General features: G+C 36.1%; 1 protein-coding gene across 1 annotated transcript in view; it reads left to right on the top strand.

Moving 5' to 3' along the window:
• MYO5C (myosin VC) overlaps window positions 1-12,697 on the top strand; it is a 35,473-nt gene that overhangs the window by 8,809 nt on the left and 13,967 nt on the right. The window contains exons 10-26 of the mRNA XM_014944787.1: window positions 579-844; window positions 1,169-1,250; window positions 1,606-1,746; window positions 2,826-2,951; window positions 3,574-3,657; window positions 4,271-4,405; window positions 4,731-4,828; window positions 6,026-6,112; window positions 6,199-6,310; window positions 7,254-7,465; window positions 8,152-8,317; window positions 8,711-8,857; window positions 9,472-9,636; window positions 9,862-9,955; window positions 10,546-10,609; window positions 11,819-11,999; window positions 12,558-12,651. Of these exons, the coding sequence (XP_014800273.1) occupies window positions 579-844; window positions 1,169-1,250; window positions 1,606-1,746; window positions 2,826-2,951; window positions 3,574-3,657; window positions 4,271-4,405; window positions 4,731-4,828; window positions 6,026-6,112; window positions 6,199-6,310; window positions 7,254-7,465; window positions 8,152-8,317; window positions 8,711-8,857; window positions 9,472-9,636; window positions 9,862-9,955; window positions 10,546-10,609; window positions 11,819-11,999; window positions 12,558-12,651 (2,254 nt within the window). The remainder of the gene's footprint in view (window positions 1-578; window positions 845-1,168; window positions 1,251-1,605; window positions 1,747-2,825; window positions 2,952-3,573; window positions 3,658-4,270; window positions 4,406-4,730; window positions 4,829-6,025; window positions 6,113-6,198; window positions 6,311-7,253; window positions 7,466-8,151; window positions 8,318-8,710; window positions 8,858-9,471; window positions 9,637-9,861; window positions 9,956-10,545; window positions 10,610-11,818; window positions 12,000-12,557; window positions 12,652-12,697) is intronic.

Raw genomic sequence — 12,697 nt, forward strand, 5'->3', positions numbered from 1 at the left:
TTATATTCTATATTCTAGTCCTTTCGTAATAGTTTTCCTCGTATCTGGGGCTCAGAGCAGCATTACATCTGGTACACTACACTTGAGAGATTTCTCCATCTTCATCTGTATAGAATCAGAGAGAGTGTTTATGTGAATCGTGGTTTGTGCCCAAGTTCAGAAAGTCTGAACAAAAGGCAAAATGTGGCTAGGAGAGCCCCATTGGAAAAGCCATTTGGGACTGCCTGCAGGATACAGGAAACAGGGCGTTGTCAAAGCTGCTCAGAATGTGTCTCAGCAGATTATGCAAGTCTAAAATGCACGGACACCTAAACATAGGCTAAAGTAACTTTTTCTTTCAATGTCTTAATCCAAAGCATGTCATCTGAACTAAGTTTTTCTCTCCTATATAAGGAGCTCTACCCATTATTACTTGCTTTAGCTTCTGATATTTTGCCAAATGAAGAAGTGAACAGAGCCTCTTGTCTATCTGAAAACAGAAGTCATTGTTTGATGTCAGCAGTGCCAGGATCTCACTGTCTAGACAACAGTTAAAGTATTAAATGTAATCTAATAATATTTATTTATCTTCTTTGAAGCTGGAAGATAAACATCTCAATATATTCTGTGAACTTTTGGATTTAAATTGTGACAAAATGGCACAATGGCTGTGCCACCGAAAGATTATCACTACCTCAGAGACTGTAATAAAGCCAATGACAAGAACTCAGGCTGTTAATGCAAGGGATGCTCTGGCAAAGAAGATCTATTCTCATTTATTTGACTTTATTGTGGAAAGAATTAACCAAGCTTTGCAGTTCCCTGGCAAACAACATACTTTTATTGGTGTTTTGGACATTTATGGGTAAGAATATCTCTGGAAACAAATATATAAATATTAGTATTTTTTGTGATTGAGGTTTAAACTTGACTTTTGATGTGATACTTCTAGATATAACTCTGGATTTTTTTGGCTCTGTTATGTTTGGTAATGTTAACATCTAGGGAAGTTTTGAAATGCCTTAGCATCTTCGTTAGTCTTATGACTATTTAATTTTCTTAGAAATATTAGGGTAGCTCCAAAGTCTTACAAGGATACTATCATTTGTATTTAAGTCAAGGGATTTTTTTTTTTCTCCAATACTGTTTCATCACCTGATTGTTTTTTTTCTTATTCAATGTGTTTCAGCTTTGAAACCTTTGATGTGAACAGTTTTGAACAATTTTGCATCAATTATGCTAATGAAAAACTGCAGCAGCAGTTTAACCTGGTATGTTCTTTTATTTGTTGTAGTTCTTTATCTTATTTTGATTCAGTTTTGAAATTGTCAGTGATGGATAATAGCAAATATATTTGTATTTGAGTAGCGAATATTTCTGGATAATGGCTGTCCAGTAATAGATAAAAATATTTTATTTTTATATATATACATACATACACATGCACACATAAATATAAAATGAAAATTTATGATTTTGTTTTCTTACAAGAAAGGCGTACACTATACTATAAAATGCATAAATATTTTGTTTCTATCTTATATATGCAATCACAAACATGCACACAGTGTATAGATTTGCTTCCATAATATTAACCCTACATTTTTATAATTTTCACATATCTAGCATGTCTTTAAACTTGAACAAGAAGAATATATGAAGGAAGATATCCCATGGACTTTAATAGACTTCTATGACAACCAGCCTGTCATTGACCTTATTGAAGCTAAAATGGGAATTTTAGAACTTCTGGATGAAGAGTGCTTGGTAATTTAAAAATTCTTATATTTATGAGCTCATGAAAAAGCTTGTGGGTTAATCTGTATTTTGTTCTTGTTAAATGGGAAGTAGAGCATTTTCCTCATAAAAGGAACATTATTGTTTGCCCTCTGGTACTTTTTATTGTAAGCCACTTAAGTCTATTTTTGTCTTGTAAAATGAATAACCTAAAACCAGATTCTTATCTAGAATTTAACCCAGCAACTAGATTTCTTCAGTGTGAGGGTAGCTCAGTACTAGAACATGTAAAGCAGAGGCACAGGGGGATCCCCAACCTTGGATACTTTTTGGATTTGAGTTGAAACAGAAGCTTGATCTAGTGTTGACAGTAGCCTTGCTCCAAGCAGGAATTTGGCCTACTCAGTCTCCAAGGGTCTCTTCCACCAGTATTTCTACAATTCAGTTATTGCACAAATCACTAACCTGGTACAAAAAAACTTGTCTTCCTTTCCTTTTAGATAAATTATTGTTGAATGCATCAAGCATACATCTTTGCTTTTTCTTTTTTTGTCTTACTGTTTTTTTCTCTGTGCTTCTCTCCTGACTGTAGTAATTCCTGAATCTATATTTTATTCTTCTATATATGTGTAGTTCCCTTAGGCTTCCGAAGCTATTGAAGTAGCTCTGTCAGTGAAGAACTGGGCAGGGAGAGGTGAGAGCTCTTAAAATGATCTTTAAAAGGTGCTTTGATGATATTGGCAGATCATACTTCTCAGAATCCAAACCATGGAGTAATAAGGGGGAAATTAGGGAATATTCCTTAACTCATTAGTCTATCTGTTGTTCTGCTCATTAGCATTCTCAGGGATCAGAGAGCAGATTGCATCCTCTCAGGACAAAATGATTTATGGGTCATCGGAGGATTAACTCTAACTAACATTAATATGACCTTCTTTCTTAGAATGATTTGCTACAGGGAGCCGCTATTCTGAAAAGACAAAAAATGGTTGTTATTAATAACTGATGATGCATTATTCAGACTTTGATTTATTGATAGTAAGCAGTTTTGTTGTTTTTAGCAGTCCAGCAGAGTTCTGTTAAAGAGATTGCCCTTCTCATTTTTACAGTTACCTCATGGAACAGATGAAAACTGGCTTCAAAAGCTATATAATAATTTCGTCAATAAAAATGCACTCTTTGAAAAGCCGAGGATGTCAAACACATCTTTCATCATTCAACACTTTGCTGATAAGGTAGTACCAGTTACTTAGAAGTAAACAATCCAGTATTATTTCTCCTTGTTTCTAACAGTAGCTCATTCAGAAAAGAAATAAACTTACAAAATAGAGGAAATAGTAACCACACATTTGGAACTTGTATAAAATCTATATTTGGTACGTAGTGCTATTTGTTTATTGGTAATACTGCCCAAACTTGCTATTTAAACATAAGAAGTGCTTAAGATAATGAATTTGGGAGTATAAAAATAAATCATCAAGATACAAAGAGGCAGCAAAAGAGTGCAGTGTATAAATAAAATAGTTGAGACTGTAGTCTGTACACACTATTTCAAATGTAGTATGCCTTTTTTGGTATTTTGATTTGAAATTGTGGAATAATGAAGAGAGGAGGAAAGAAATTCCTAATGAGAGCAGAAGGAAATTGCATTTGATGGTGGATTCTGACAGTTTGCCCTGCTTCTAAATTTGCAGTATGCGTGTATGTATGCTTGCCATAATGAAACTGGTAAAAGCAGAGTTTCAGCCATCATGTTTAAGACTAATAAAGACCTGTTGGCTTAGAGAGTAAAAATTAACTGTTTTGTTAACTGTTCATGTATTGCTGAAAAGTTAATAATTTTACCCATTTGCACAGGTAGAATATAAATGTGAAGGATTTCTGGAAAAAAACAGGGATACAGTACATGAAGTATTGATTGAAATCTTGAAAGAGAGCAAGGTTTGTGAACAAACAGTAATGATTAATTTTCTGAATACCTGATTTTACTGGAATTTATTCAGATCTGATTTTAAAAGATTTTTTTCTAATATAAATATTTTTAATAGGTCAAATCAATTAGTTTATTAATAATTTTTATTAATATTCTATAAGTGTGTATTTTTACTGTCAAAATAACATACGAGATGGAAAAACACACTATTCAGCTTTTTCATATCTGTGCATTTACTTTGCTAGTTATGTTAGTATTTTCTGTTTTCTCAGTATCTCCCTTGAACAGCATTTCGGAATCCTTGAAACTGAACAATTCACTTAATTATTTTTTTTTCTGTAGTCATTGCATGTAGCTCTGATAGGTGACTTATCGTTAACAGCTGCCTTTGTTTATTCTTCAAAAGAGATTAAGAGAATGCCAGGGCAGGGAAAACATCAGATGTCTTATATGTGCCTGCCACTTCCCATCTGCTTGAAGGCCCTCTCCCTTTCAAGTCCACAGCCTTGAGACTAAGCATTAACATGGATGGGGTTTGCATTTTATGTTACTGTAAAAAATGTATGTATTTAAATGGTCTTACAGAGTATTTTAACTGTGATTCTTTCACCACACTTTTAGTTTCATCTGTGTGCAAATTTTTTTCAAGACAATCCAGAGTCCGTTTCACCTTTCAGTTCAACTATAAACATCAAATCTGCCAGACCTGTTATCAAGTCACCTAACAAACAGCTCCGGATGACTGTTGGCAATAAGGTACTACATAAAGGTGCTGTTCTGTGATGCTTGTGCTTTCAGGGAAGTGCAGTCTGAGGCTGTGGTGCTGTGTTCTGTTACTGACCACGGTGGATGGTCCAGTTTTCAGTACAGCAAGAGCTGGCCACAGTGCAGTGCTCCGGGTCTGGGTATAAGTAGGTGTGTTTAGGAGACTATTAAATTTCCAGTGTTTAAGATGTAAACAGTAAGAAAATCTCCCAATGTCCAGCCAAAACCTAACAAAGAATTAAAAAATTAAGATTTGATTTTTTCCCTTAGCTGTGAATGTTTCATTAGCAAAACTGTTCTGTCTGATATTTTCTAGTTCCGGAGTTCTTTGTCTTTACTTATGGTGACACTCAATGCAACCACCCCTCATTATGTACGATGCATAAAGCCAAATGATGAGAAGTTGCCTTTTGAGTAAGTATGTTAGTGGTGTTGAGCTGTTACATTACCTTTAACATTAAAAGAATATTTTTCTATTTCGCAGGAGCTATATGTCAGAAAGCTAAATTCTTATTGTTGAACAACTTCCCACGCAGAACATATTTTTCCTTTCAAGACACCTTTCTGAAATAAAAAAATACCGTCTTGTTATAAAAACAGAATCGTTCAGCAGTAGTTACTAAAAATCTTGAAAATTCTTTATTCTAAAATTTTTCCAAGTCTGATATTAGTGTATTTGTCATAACATTTTTAGGCAAAAGGTTGCCCACCTTTGATTTAAGTTGCTGGATGTTTTGTTTAGGTGTGTTTGCTCTTGTACAGTGTGGATTGGCACCAGTTCATATTTAAGGAATAAAAGCCATTGCAGTTTTCTTTGTGAACTTCCTTGTTGTCTACAGAAATATTTAGAGGAACTTTAGAAGTCAGAAAGGTATGAGCAGTGTTGAACATAGCCTTGCCTTTTTCCCCACAGTTTTTATCACTTTAATGTTATAATACAATCATATATGCCAGATAGTTTTGTGTCATTCCTATGTCTAGCTTGATAACCACGAATAGTGTGCAGGAGTTAACCTTGATGCAGCTATTGGTCTGGTTTGTGGGCAGACCTGTGGTATCTAGTTTCAATTATACAGCTTTTAGCTGGAAGGTAGTGTGATGACAAATGAAATAAAAGCTTTTGTCATATCTGAGTAGGAGGGAAGAGGCAAATTTAGATTCTAAATAAATTTTTTTAAACGTGTTAGCCCTTTTTCTTGAAATGGGTAAATCCTGCTGTATTCATAATCAGTGTGCTAGAGAGTACTAAAGAGTGCTAGAGAGAGTTATTTCCCAATAGACTGCTGAGGGAATTTATTTATGTGTGCATTTTGCGCTGAGAGAGGCATGATTCTTTGCCACTTGGTGAGACAAGCTTTCACAGTTAATATTGAAAAGAAACAGGACTTTCCGTGAGAGAAAAACAAATACGGCCTTCCTTCTGTTTTGAGGCAGGAAAAGAAAACCTAGACCTCCTTATCACATATTAAAAAAAACAAGTAAGACACCATATAAAAAGTAGGAAACCCTGCATCCTATGGGCAGAAATAGAAATCCAGCTAGTAGAACAGTTATAATTATTATAGCATGCCAACGCCAGCAAAAAAGTAAAATATAACTCTGCTTTTTTAGGTTTGATTCAAAAAGAGTGACTCAGCAGCTGCGAGCATGTGGTGTTTTGGAAACTATTCGAATTAGTGCACAGAGCTACCCATCCAGGTAGGGATAGCGGGGGGCCTCCGTATGTCAAAAAATACTTAGGTGTCTCTTAAATTAATTGCCTTTGCTACCTTTTTATTTTCCAGGTGGACTTATATTGAGTTTTTCAGCCGTTACAGCATCCTTATGACACAGCAGGAACTCTCCCTAAATGATAAGAAGCAGATTTGCAAGATTGTTTTGCAGCGGCTAATCCAGGTTAGTTTGTGTGCACTGGCCCATTGTGTATTATAGCAGGGGTTATTAATAAAAGGTCTCTTTCACCAAGAGTAGTATCTCACTCCTCAAATAGGAAAGATATTTACATTATTCTGTCTTTCCTGATTTCGTGTGTTGCACATGGGCTTGCAAGTCAGTAATCTTGTGTTGTGACATGGTCGTGATGTGGCTGTAGACAGATGATTTAAACTCTCTGTGCTTAATATCTTCACTTGTAAAATGGAAGATATTCTACTTATAAACCAGCGAACAGTAAATTGTGTACATTTGTCAAGTATTAGAAGTTTATGCACACAAGAGGGCTTTTGATGGTGGAATGTAGCATATTGGGGAGCTGTTCTGAAAGTGTGCTATTTTGCATGTTGCTCCTGTTTGCTAGACAAGTCTGTCCTGACAGGCTGGACCGAGTCAAGCCAGTGATTCAAGTCGGTGTGTCCAGACCGAGTTCAGTTCAGGGATGTATAAGACCAAACACAAGTGTACTTGCCACATGGCTCTGGCACAGGCCAAGGGTGAGAGTCTGAGCTTAAAAGCAGCTTCTCCCCTGAGGTTCTGCTCACACAGCTCGCTGATTCAAGGCCAGATGCAGGCACCAGAAAGTAATGTTGTGCCCAAGGAACCAGATCTGTAGGAGGAGGTGAAGAGTTTGCTTTCAAGGCCTTGGTCGTAAGTCCAGATCCTCCCTCTAATTTGAAATCACTAGGGTGCAATTTCTGGATGTAATTCTGTGGTTCTTTCCTGCTAAGTGGATTTTCTCCCTGTATACTGCTATCTACAAAGAAGGCAGAGAAGATATTCTTATTTGGCAAGATCATGTCATTTCAGAGGAACTGGACAGAAGTGACAACTTGTAAAAGGAAGGGAGTGTCTGGTCTACAATAATAAACTAAAAACCTAATATACATATTGTTTTCTTTTCCAGGATCATAACCAGTATCAGTTTGGGAGAACAAAAATTTTCTTCAGAGCAGGACAGGTTGCTTACTTGGAAAAACTGCGATCGGATAAATTGAGACACGCGTGCATCACGATCCAAAAGAGTGTTCGAGGCTGGCTGCAGCGGAAGCAATTCCTGCGCATAAAACAAGCAGCTGTTACAATCCAGCAGTATTTCCGGGGGCAGCGGACTGTGCGGTACTTGAGGCTGATAAATGAACTTGCTGTTAGGGCATGCCTGAGGGGATGTGGAAGGTTAATTCATGCCCAGCACTGATTTGGAAGTGTAATTTTTGCAAAAGAGCAATTTAGATTGTATTTCCATTTCCTCTTGATTGTAATTATGGACTTGAAAATGTTCAAGTTGTTCAGCTTATGTGAAGAAAGTACTCTGGCAGATTTCAGATGTTGTCTGCCAGATTCCTGAGAGGCCTGTCTACCTGTAAGCACAGTCATTAGCTAATGATGCGTGGCCTGGTTGTTGGCTTGCACTTACTGCTTAACTTCAGAGCCAGAGAAGAAGTCAGGTAGCAGAAAGGAAAAGCAATTTACAAGGGTCTACAAATTAGTGTGTACAAATTATTACAAGGACCTGTGCAGCAGAGAAGTGGCATCAGTCATTCAGAGAGCACGCTGAGAGGAAGTTGGCTCTGTGTAGGCTTTGAAATTTACAGAAAGAGACCATCAGAACATTTGCTTGTGGAACAGATTTCAAAGATTGTGGATAATTCCCTCTCTTTCACTTTGATTGAAGAAAAAGCTGTGGTTTAGATAGTGGATGCCTGTTTTCATATCTTTTGTGTGTATGTGATTTGGCTGACTGAGGGAATGAACATGAGAAATCTAATGTGACCTAAGTAAACTTTATTGTCTTTTGAATTAAGGCAAGCTATAACTGCAAGAAATCTGAAGGAAACCTGGGCAGCTATAATTATTCAGAAATACTGTCGGGGTTACCTGGTCCGTAGACTCTGCCAGCTCATCCATGTGGCTGCTGTAACAATTCAAGCTTATACAAGAGGATTTCTAGCAAGAAAAAAATATCGGAAGGTACAGCCTTTCAAAAATTTTATTTCAGTAACTGGAAACAGCTATTGGTATATAAGAAAGACCAGAGACAAGGGCAATGATCCCTAATACTTTATCTTTTGCATGTCTGGTTCCCATGTCTGCTACTCTGTTTTTATATTGTTACGTTAAAAATGCTGATACACGGTAGATTAGATCTAATATCTGAGCTACCAGGAGCTCTGATTTATACTTGATGCAGATCATTTAGTGTGTTTACTATAGTTGTTCAAATGTGTTTCAGGTATTTCAGTACTGTGATACTTCCATGAGAAGCATTGTCCTTCCCAGTGTATGCAGATTCACAGAGTGTTGTAATTGATGCTGATTGAGGCATAAATAATTACAGACGGATGTTAATATTTTATTTTAAAGATGCTTCAAGAACACAAGGCTGTGATCCTTCAGAAATATGCCCGTGCATGGCTTGCCAGACGCAGATTTCAGAATATTCGGCGGTTTGTATTGAATATCCAGCTTTCATACAGAGTTCAGCAGCTGCAGAAAAAGATAGAAGAGCAGGTGAGGGACACCAGTCAGTTTATTTGTACTAATTTCTTTATGATATCTCTTTTATTCAGAGTTCTCATGTTGAATAGAGGCTTACGTGAATTACAATATCCATACTTGACAAGACAGGAGAATATGTCAGGGATAGAGTCCTTTGCAATAAGCCACTAGTATTCTTCCTACATCCAGGGCAGGAAGAATTATCCAGGGTTGCCTTATATTTTTGGATTAGTTGTGCCAATGAGAAGAGTCTGCAATCGGAATCTTGCAGAATCTGAGAACATTTTTTTCCTGTTTCTTGGGTAGTGTGTCCAATCTTTGGATGGAATTACTTGTATTTGGATGAAGATGTGTGGGGTGCTGCTCTGGTGCTACATACTTAGTAACTTTTTGGAATTCCATAACATGTCTGTTTATTTGCAGTTTATTTTTGAGAGCCATACCATCCAAATCATCTTTAATATGGTAGCTTTAATCTAATTGATGTAAACAATCCTTGGCTGAAATAATCATGACTGATATGGGATAGTGAGCAGAAATACATCAGGTGCTTCCTTCAGAATTCTACTTAACAGTTTCAGGTGTGCTTTTTTCTGATTTCTTTCAACCTGTCTTCCTCATTGTAGAGTAGGGAAAATCATGGTTTGCTGGAACGATTGACCAATCTCGCTTCAACTCACATGAATGACATGGATACAATTCAAAAACTTGAGTTAGATCTTGAAAAGTTAACTGCTCAAAAGAGAACATATGAAGAGAAAGGGAAAAAATATAAAGAGGACAGTGAACAGGTAAGTTTTAATTGACATCTGTGTGCTTTTATTTTAGTTTAAATTATCTTTTCAGTTACTGGATTTATCAAATGCGTGATTCGAGAGCTACTAAATAATTTCACTTTTGGGGGGTGATAGGGGACGAAGGGAATCCATATGTGCTTGTTAAAGTGTAAGACCTTCTGCAACCTATTTCTTCCTCCTTTGTAATTTGTATATTATGCTTACTTTTTCTATGTACAGAAAATATTAAAACTTGAGAATCTGAATAAAGAATTACAAGAACAGAAGGAGACCTTAGAAATAAAACTCCAAGAAAAAACTGAGGAAATGAAAGGTACAATAACTAAAAGGAGTTTTAAAAGAGTTATAAAAGTTATTGTGGGGCAAAGTGTAAAGTCAGGTTTTCAGCAAAGGTAAATGACTTTTGTTCTAATAAAAGGAATATAACTTCTGAATTTACAGTAAATTACAAGTGGTTCCTAAGCTTGTCTTGCTTAGAATATGTAGTACAAATGCTTTTAATTTAATAATTAAATTAAATTTGTTCTTTCGGTAGCAAAAGCTCTCTTGTTATGTTTCCTGTCTCATGCACGTGCATTCCTTCAAAGTGTTATTTTGTCCCTGACTCCTTTAATATATTGCTTTATTAATCTAATTTCAAAAGACACAGGCAGCACAAGATCAAATATACGTTAGATGAATAACACTTTGCTGTTTCAGAATCTTTTTATTCTTTAGCATTACTTGTAAAATTTACTGTGATAATTCTTGGCACTTGAGAGAGTAATTTCAGCCTTAAAATATGTTAAGGATTGCTTAAAACCAAATTTAATTAAAATGAAAGTTCTCATTGTGGTCATACTGTTTTAATAAATGCACATAATTGCATGAAGGTCTTTGAAATGTTGAAATATTTTTTGACAGAGAAAATGGATGACCTCACGAAGCAACTCTTCAATGATGTACAAAAAGAAGAAAATCAGAGAATGTATGGAATCTGAATTTCATTGCTTTGAAACAGAATTCATTTTTTCTCTTCCCCTTCCTTTTCTTTTTCCTGCTGTAAATGTATCATGCTCACACCACTTATGAATCTGTCAGTGTTCTTGGACAGTAGGGCAAGTAGTGAAGTACTTCATGTACAGCTGAGGAAAAGCACATGCTTGTGGGTCAGTCACATGCAGGAAATGATATTGTAGACTTGAGACTGTTCTTGCTTTTACAGTTTCCTGTCTTTCCATGTGTCTTTCTGAAAACTGAAAGGCAGCCCTGATCATAATGCTTTCTTTGGACATACCCTCAGAGTTCAGTCAGGGCTGGGAGAGCAGCTGATGGCCATACCAGTGAAAATTCCTGTGAATTGACTATCAAAGGACAGGATTGAAAGATTCGGCTTGAAGGAAAGGCAGTGGTTTTAAAGGACATTTGGCTAAAAATATAGGGGAATACCCCCACACACACACTTTGGTATTTCATTTGCATTATTAAAAATCCTATTATTTAGCAATAAAAGGTTTGCAGCATGCTTTTCTCAGATTGAATGTTTATTTCCCAGTAAGGCTCTTGCAGTATAAGACAAGAGAACTTCAGGTACCAAATAAATGCTGTTCTCTGAAGTGTGAAGATTGCAGTCAGTCACTGTTCCTGAGGGTTGGAAGCTGTGTGGTGTTTCAGCTTAGTCTGATTTCAGCTGCAAATAAATTCGGACTATACTAAGAGGACTTCTGTGCTAGGTTTTCTGTTTTGCCCATTAGTTTTATTATGTTGGAAGCCAGTTCATTCCAGCAGGGACTAGTAGAAAATAGAAAGCCGCTTACAAAGTTTCACTGAGAAGGACACGGCTTTCTGTTGCTATGTCCTTTCTTAGTGCTGACTCTGAACATAACTGTAGTGGAAAGCTGCCCATGTAGGCTACCTCTCAAAGAGTTAGAGGATTAGCCTTTAGCTGGAAAAAACCTCAGCCTTGAATTCAGTCTCAATATCTGAATTGAATGTAGGGAAATCCAGGGACATTCTCATCCCATTATCATCCATTCTGTAGATGGATTCTGGGGATATAGGATAGCGTTTTCAAGAACTGTGGTTCATTTGAGTTTTTTTTAATGAAATATGTCCTTCAAATTAAAACAAAACCAAAGTCCGCTCTTTCACTTCTGAATGTAGGAAAATAACAATACCTTTTCATTGGTTTGTTTAGGATACTTGAGAGAAATTTCCAAAATCAGAAGCAGGACTATGAAAAGGAGATTGAATTGCTCAAGGGAGAAATTAAGATTCTGAAAGAAGAAAAAACTCAGTTACAACATCAAATTCAGCAAGAAATTGTAATTCAGGATGGCCTGAAAATGGAAGTAGGACAACTTACAAAACAAGCCCAGGTAAAGTATGATGCGTTTCATTTTGGAGTCTTTGCTACATAAAGCAAGTAGAGAATGTGGGTGTTTTATTTATAGATTATCTTCACTATTTTTTATCTTGACTGCATTTTTAGAAGAAGTTGTAGTTAATAAAAATTTGATAAACCACTATGTTGCATTATTTTAATGTACAAAATATAAGTAAGTTATTGCTCTCAAAAGTAAGTTTGTGTTTTGAAGAATAATTGTGCCTGAATATTTATACGTTTAAATATGTGGGTCTTTTTTTCTTCCTTCTTCCAAGAAAGTTTTAGTTTCTTAGGGAATTTTTTATAAATGTCATTTTTGAACTGAACATGAAAATAATACTTTTGTGTGAAGTCAATTTTTTTCTCCAAGTCAGTTCCATGACACAAACACATTACTGTTCTGGTGCCTGAGAACCAGATGCTTTAAACACAAAACATTTAAGCCTTTTACTGTACGAACTTCTTAACTATAATTATATTTATGATTTAACTGATACTAAGCTCTTGTCCTTCATTCCTTGTCTCAGTCTATAATTTTTGTCTGATTCAGAAAATACCTGAGTTGCAAAAGGAAATTGAACTGCTGCAGACACAAAAATTGGATGTTGAAAAGCAGGCCCAGTCACAGAAGCGAGAATTGAGGGGTAAGCTACATACTAGACAATTCAGAGAACCTGCCAAGTACAATGT

The sequence above is a fragment of the Calidris pugnax genome, unplaced genomic scaffold (assembly GCF_001431845.1).
Source record: "Calidris pugnax isolate Ruff unplaced genomic scaffold, ASM143184v1 scaffold70, whole genome shotgun sequence".
Lineage (NCBI taxonomy): Eukaryota > Metazoa > Chordata > Aves > Charadriiformes > Scolopacidae > Calidris > Calidris pugnax.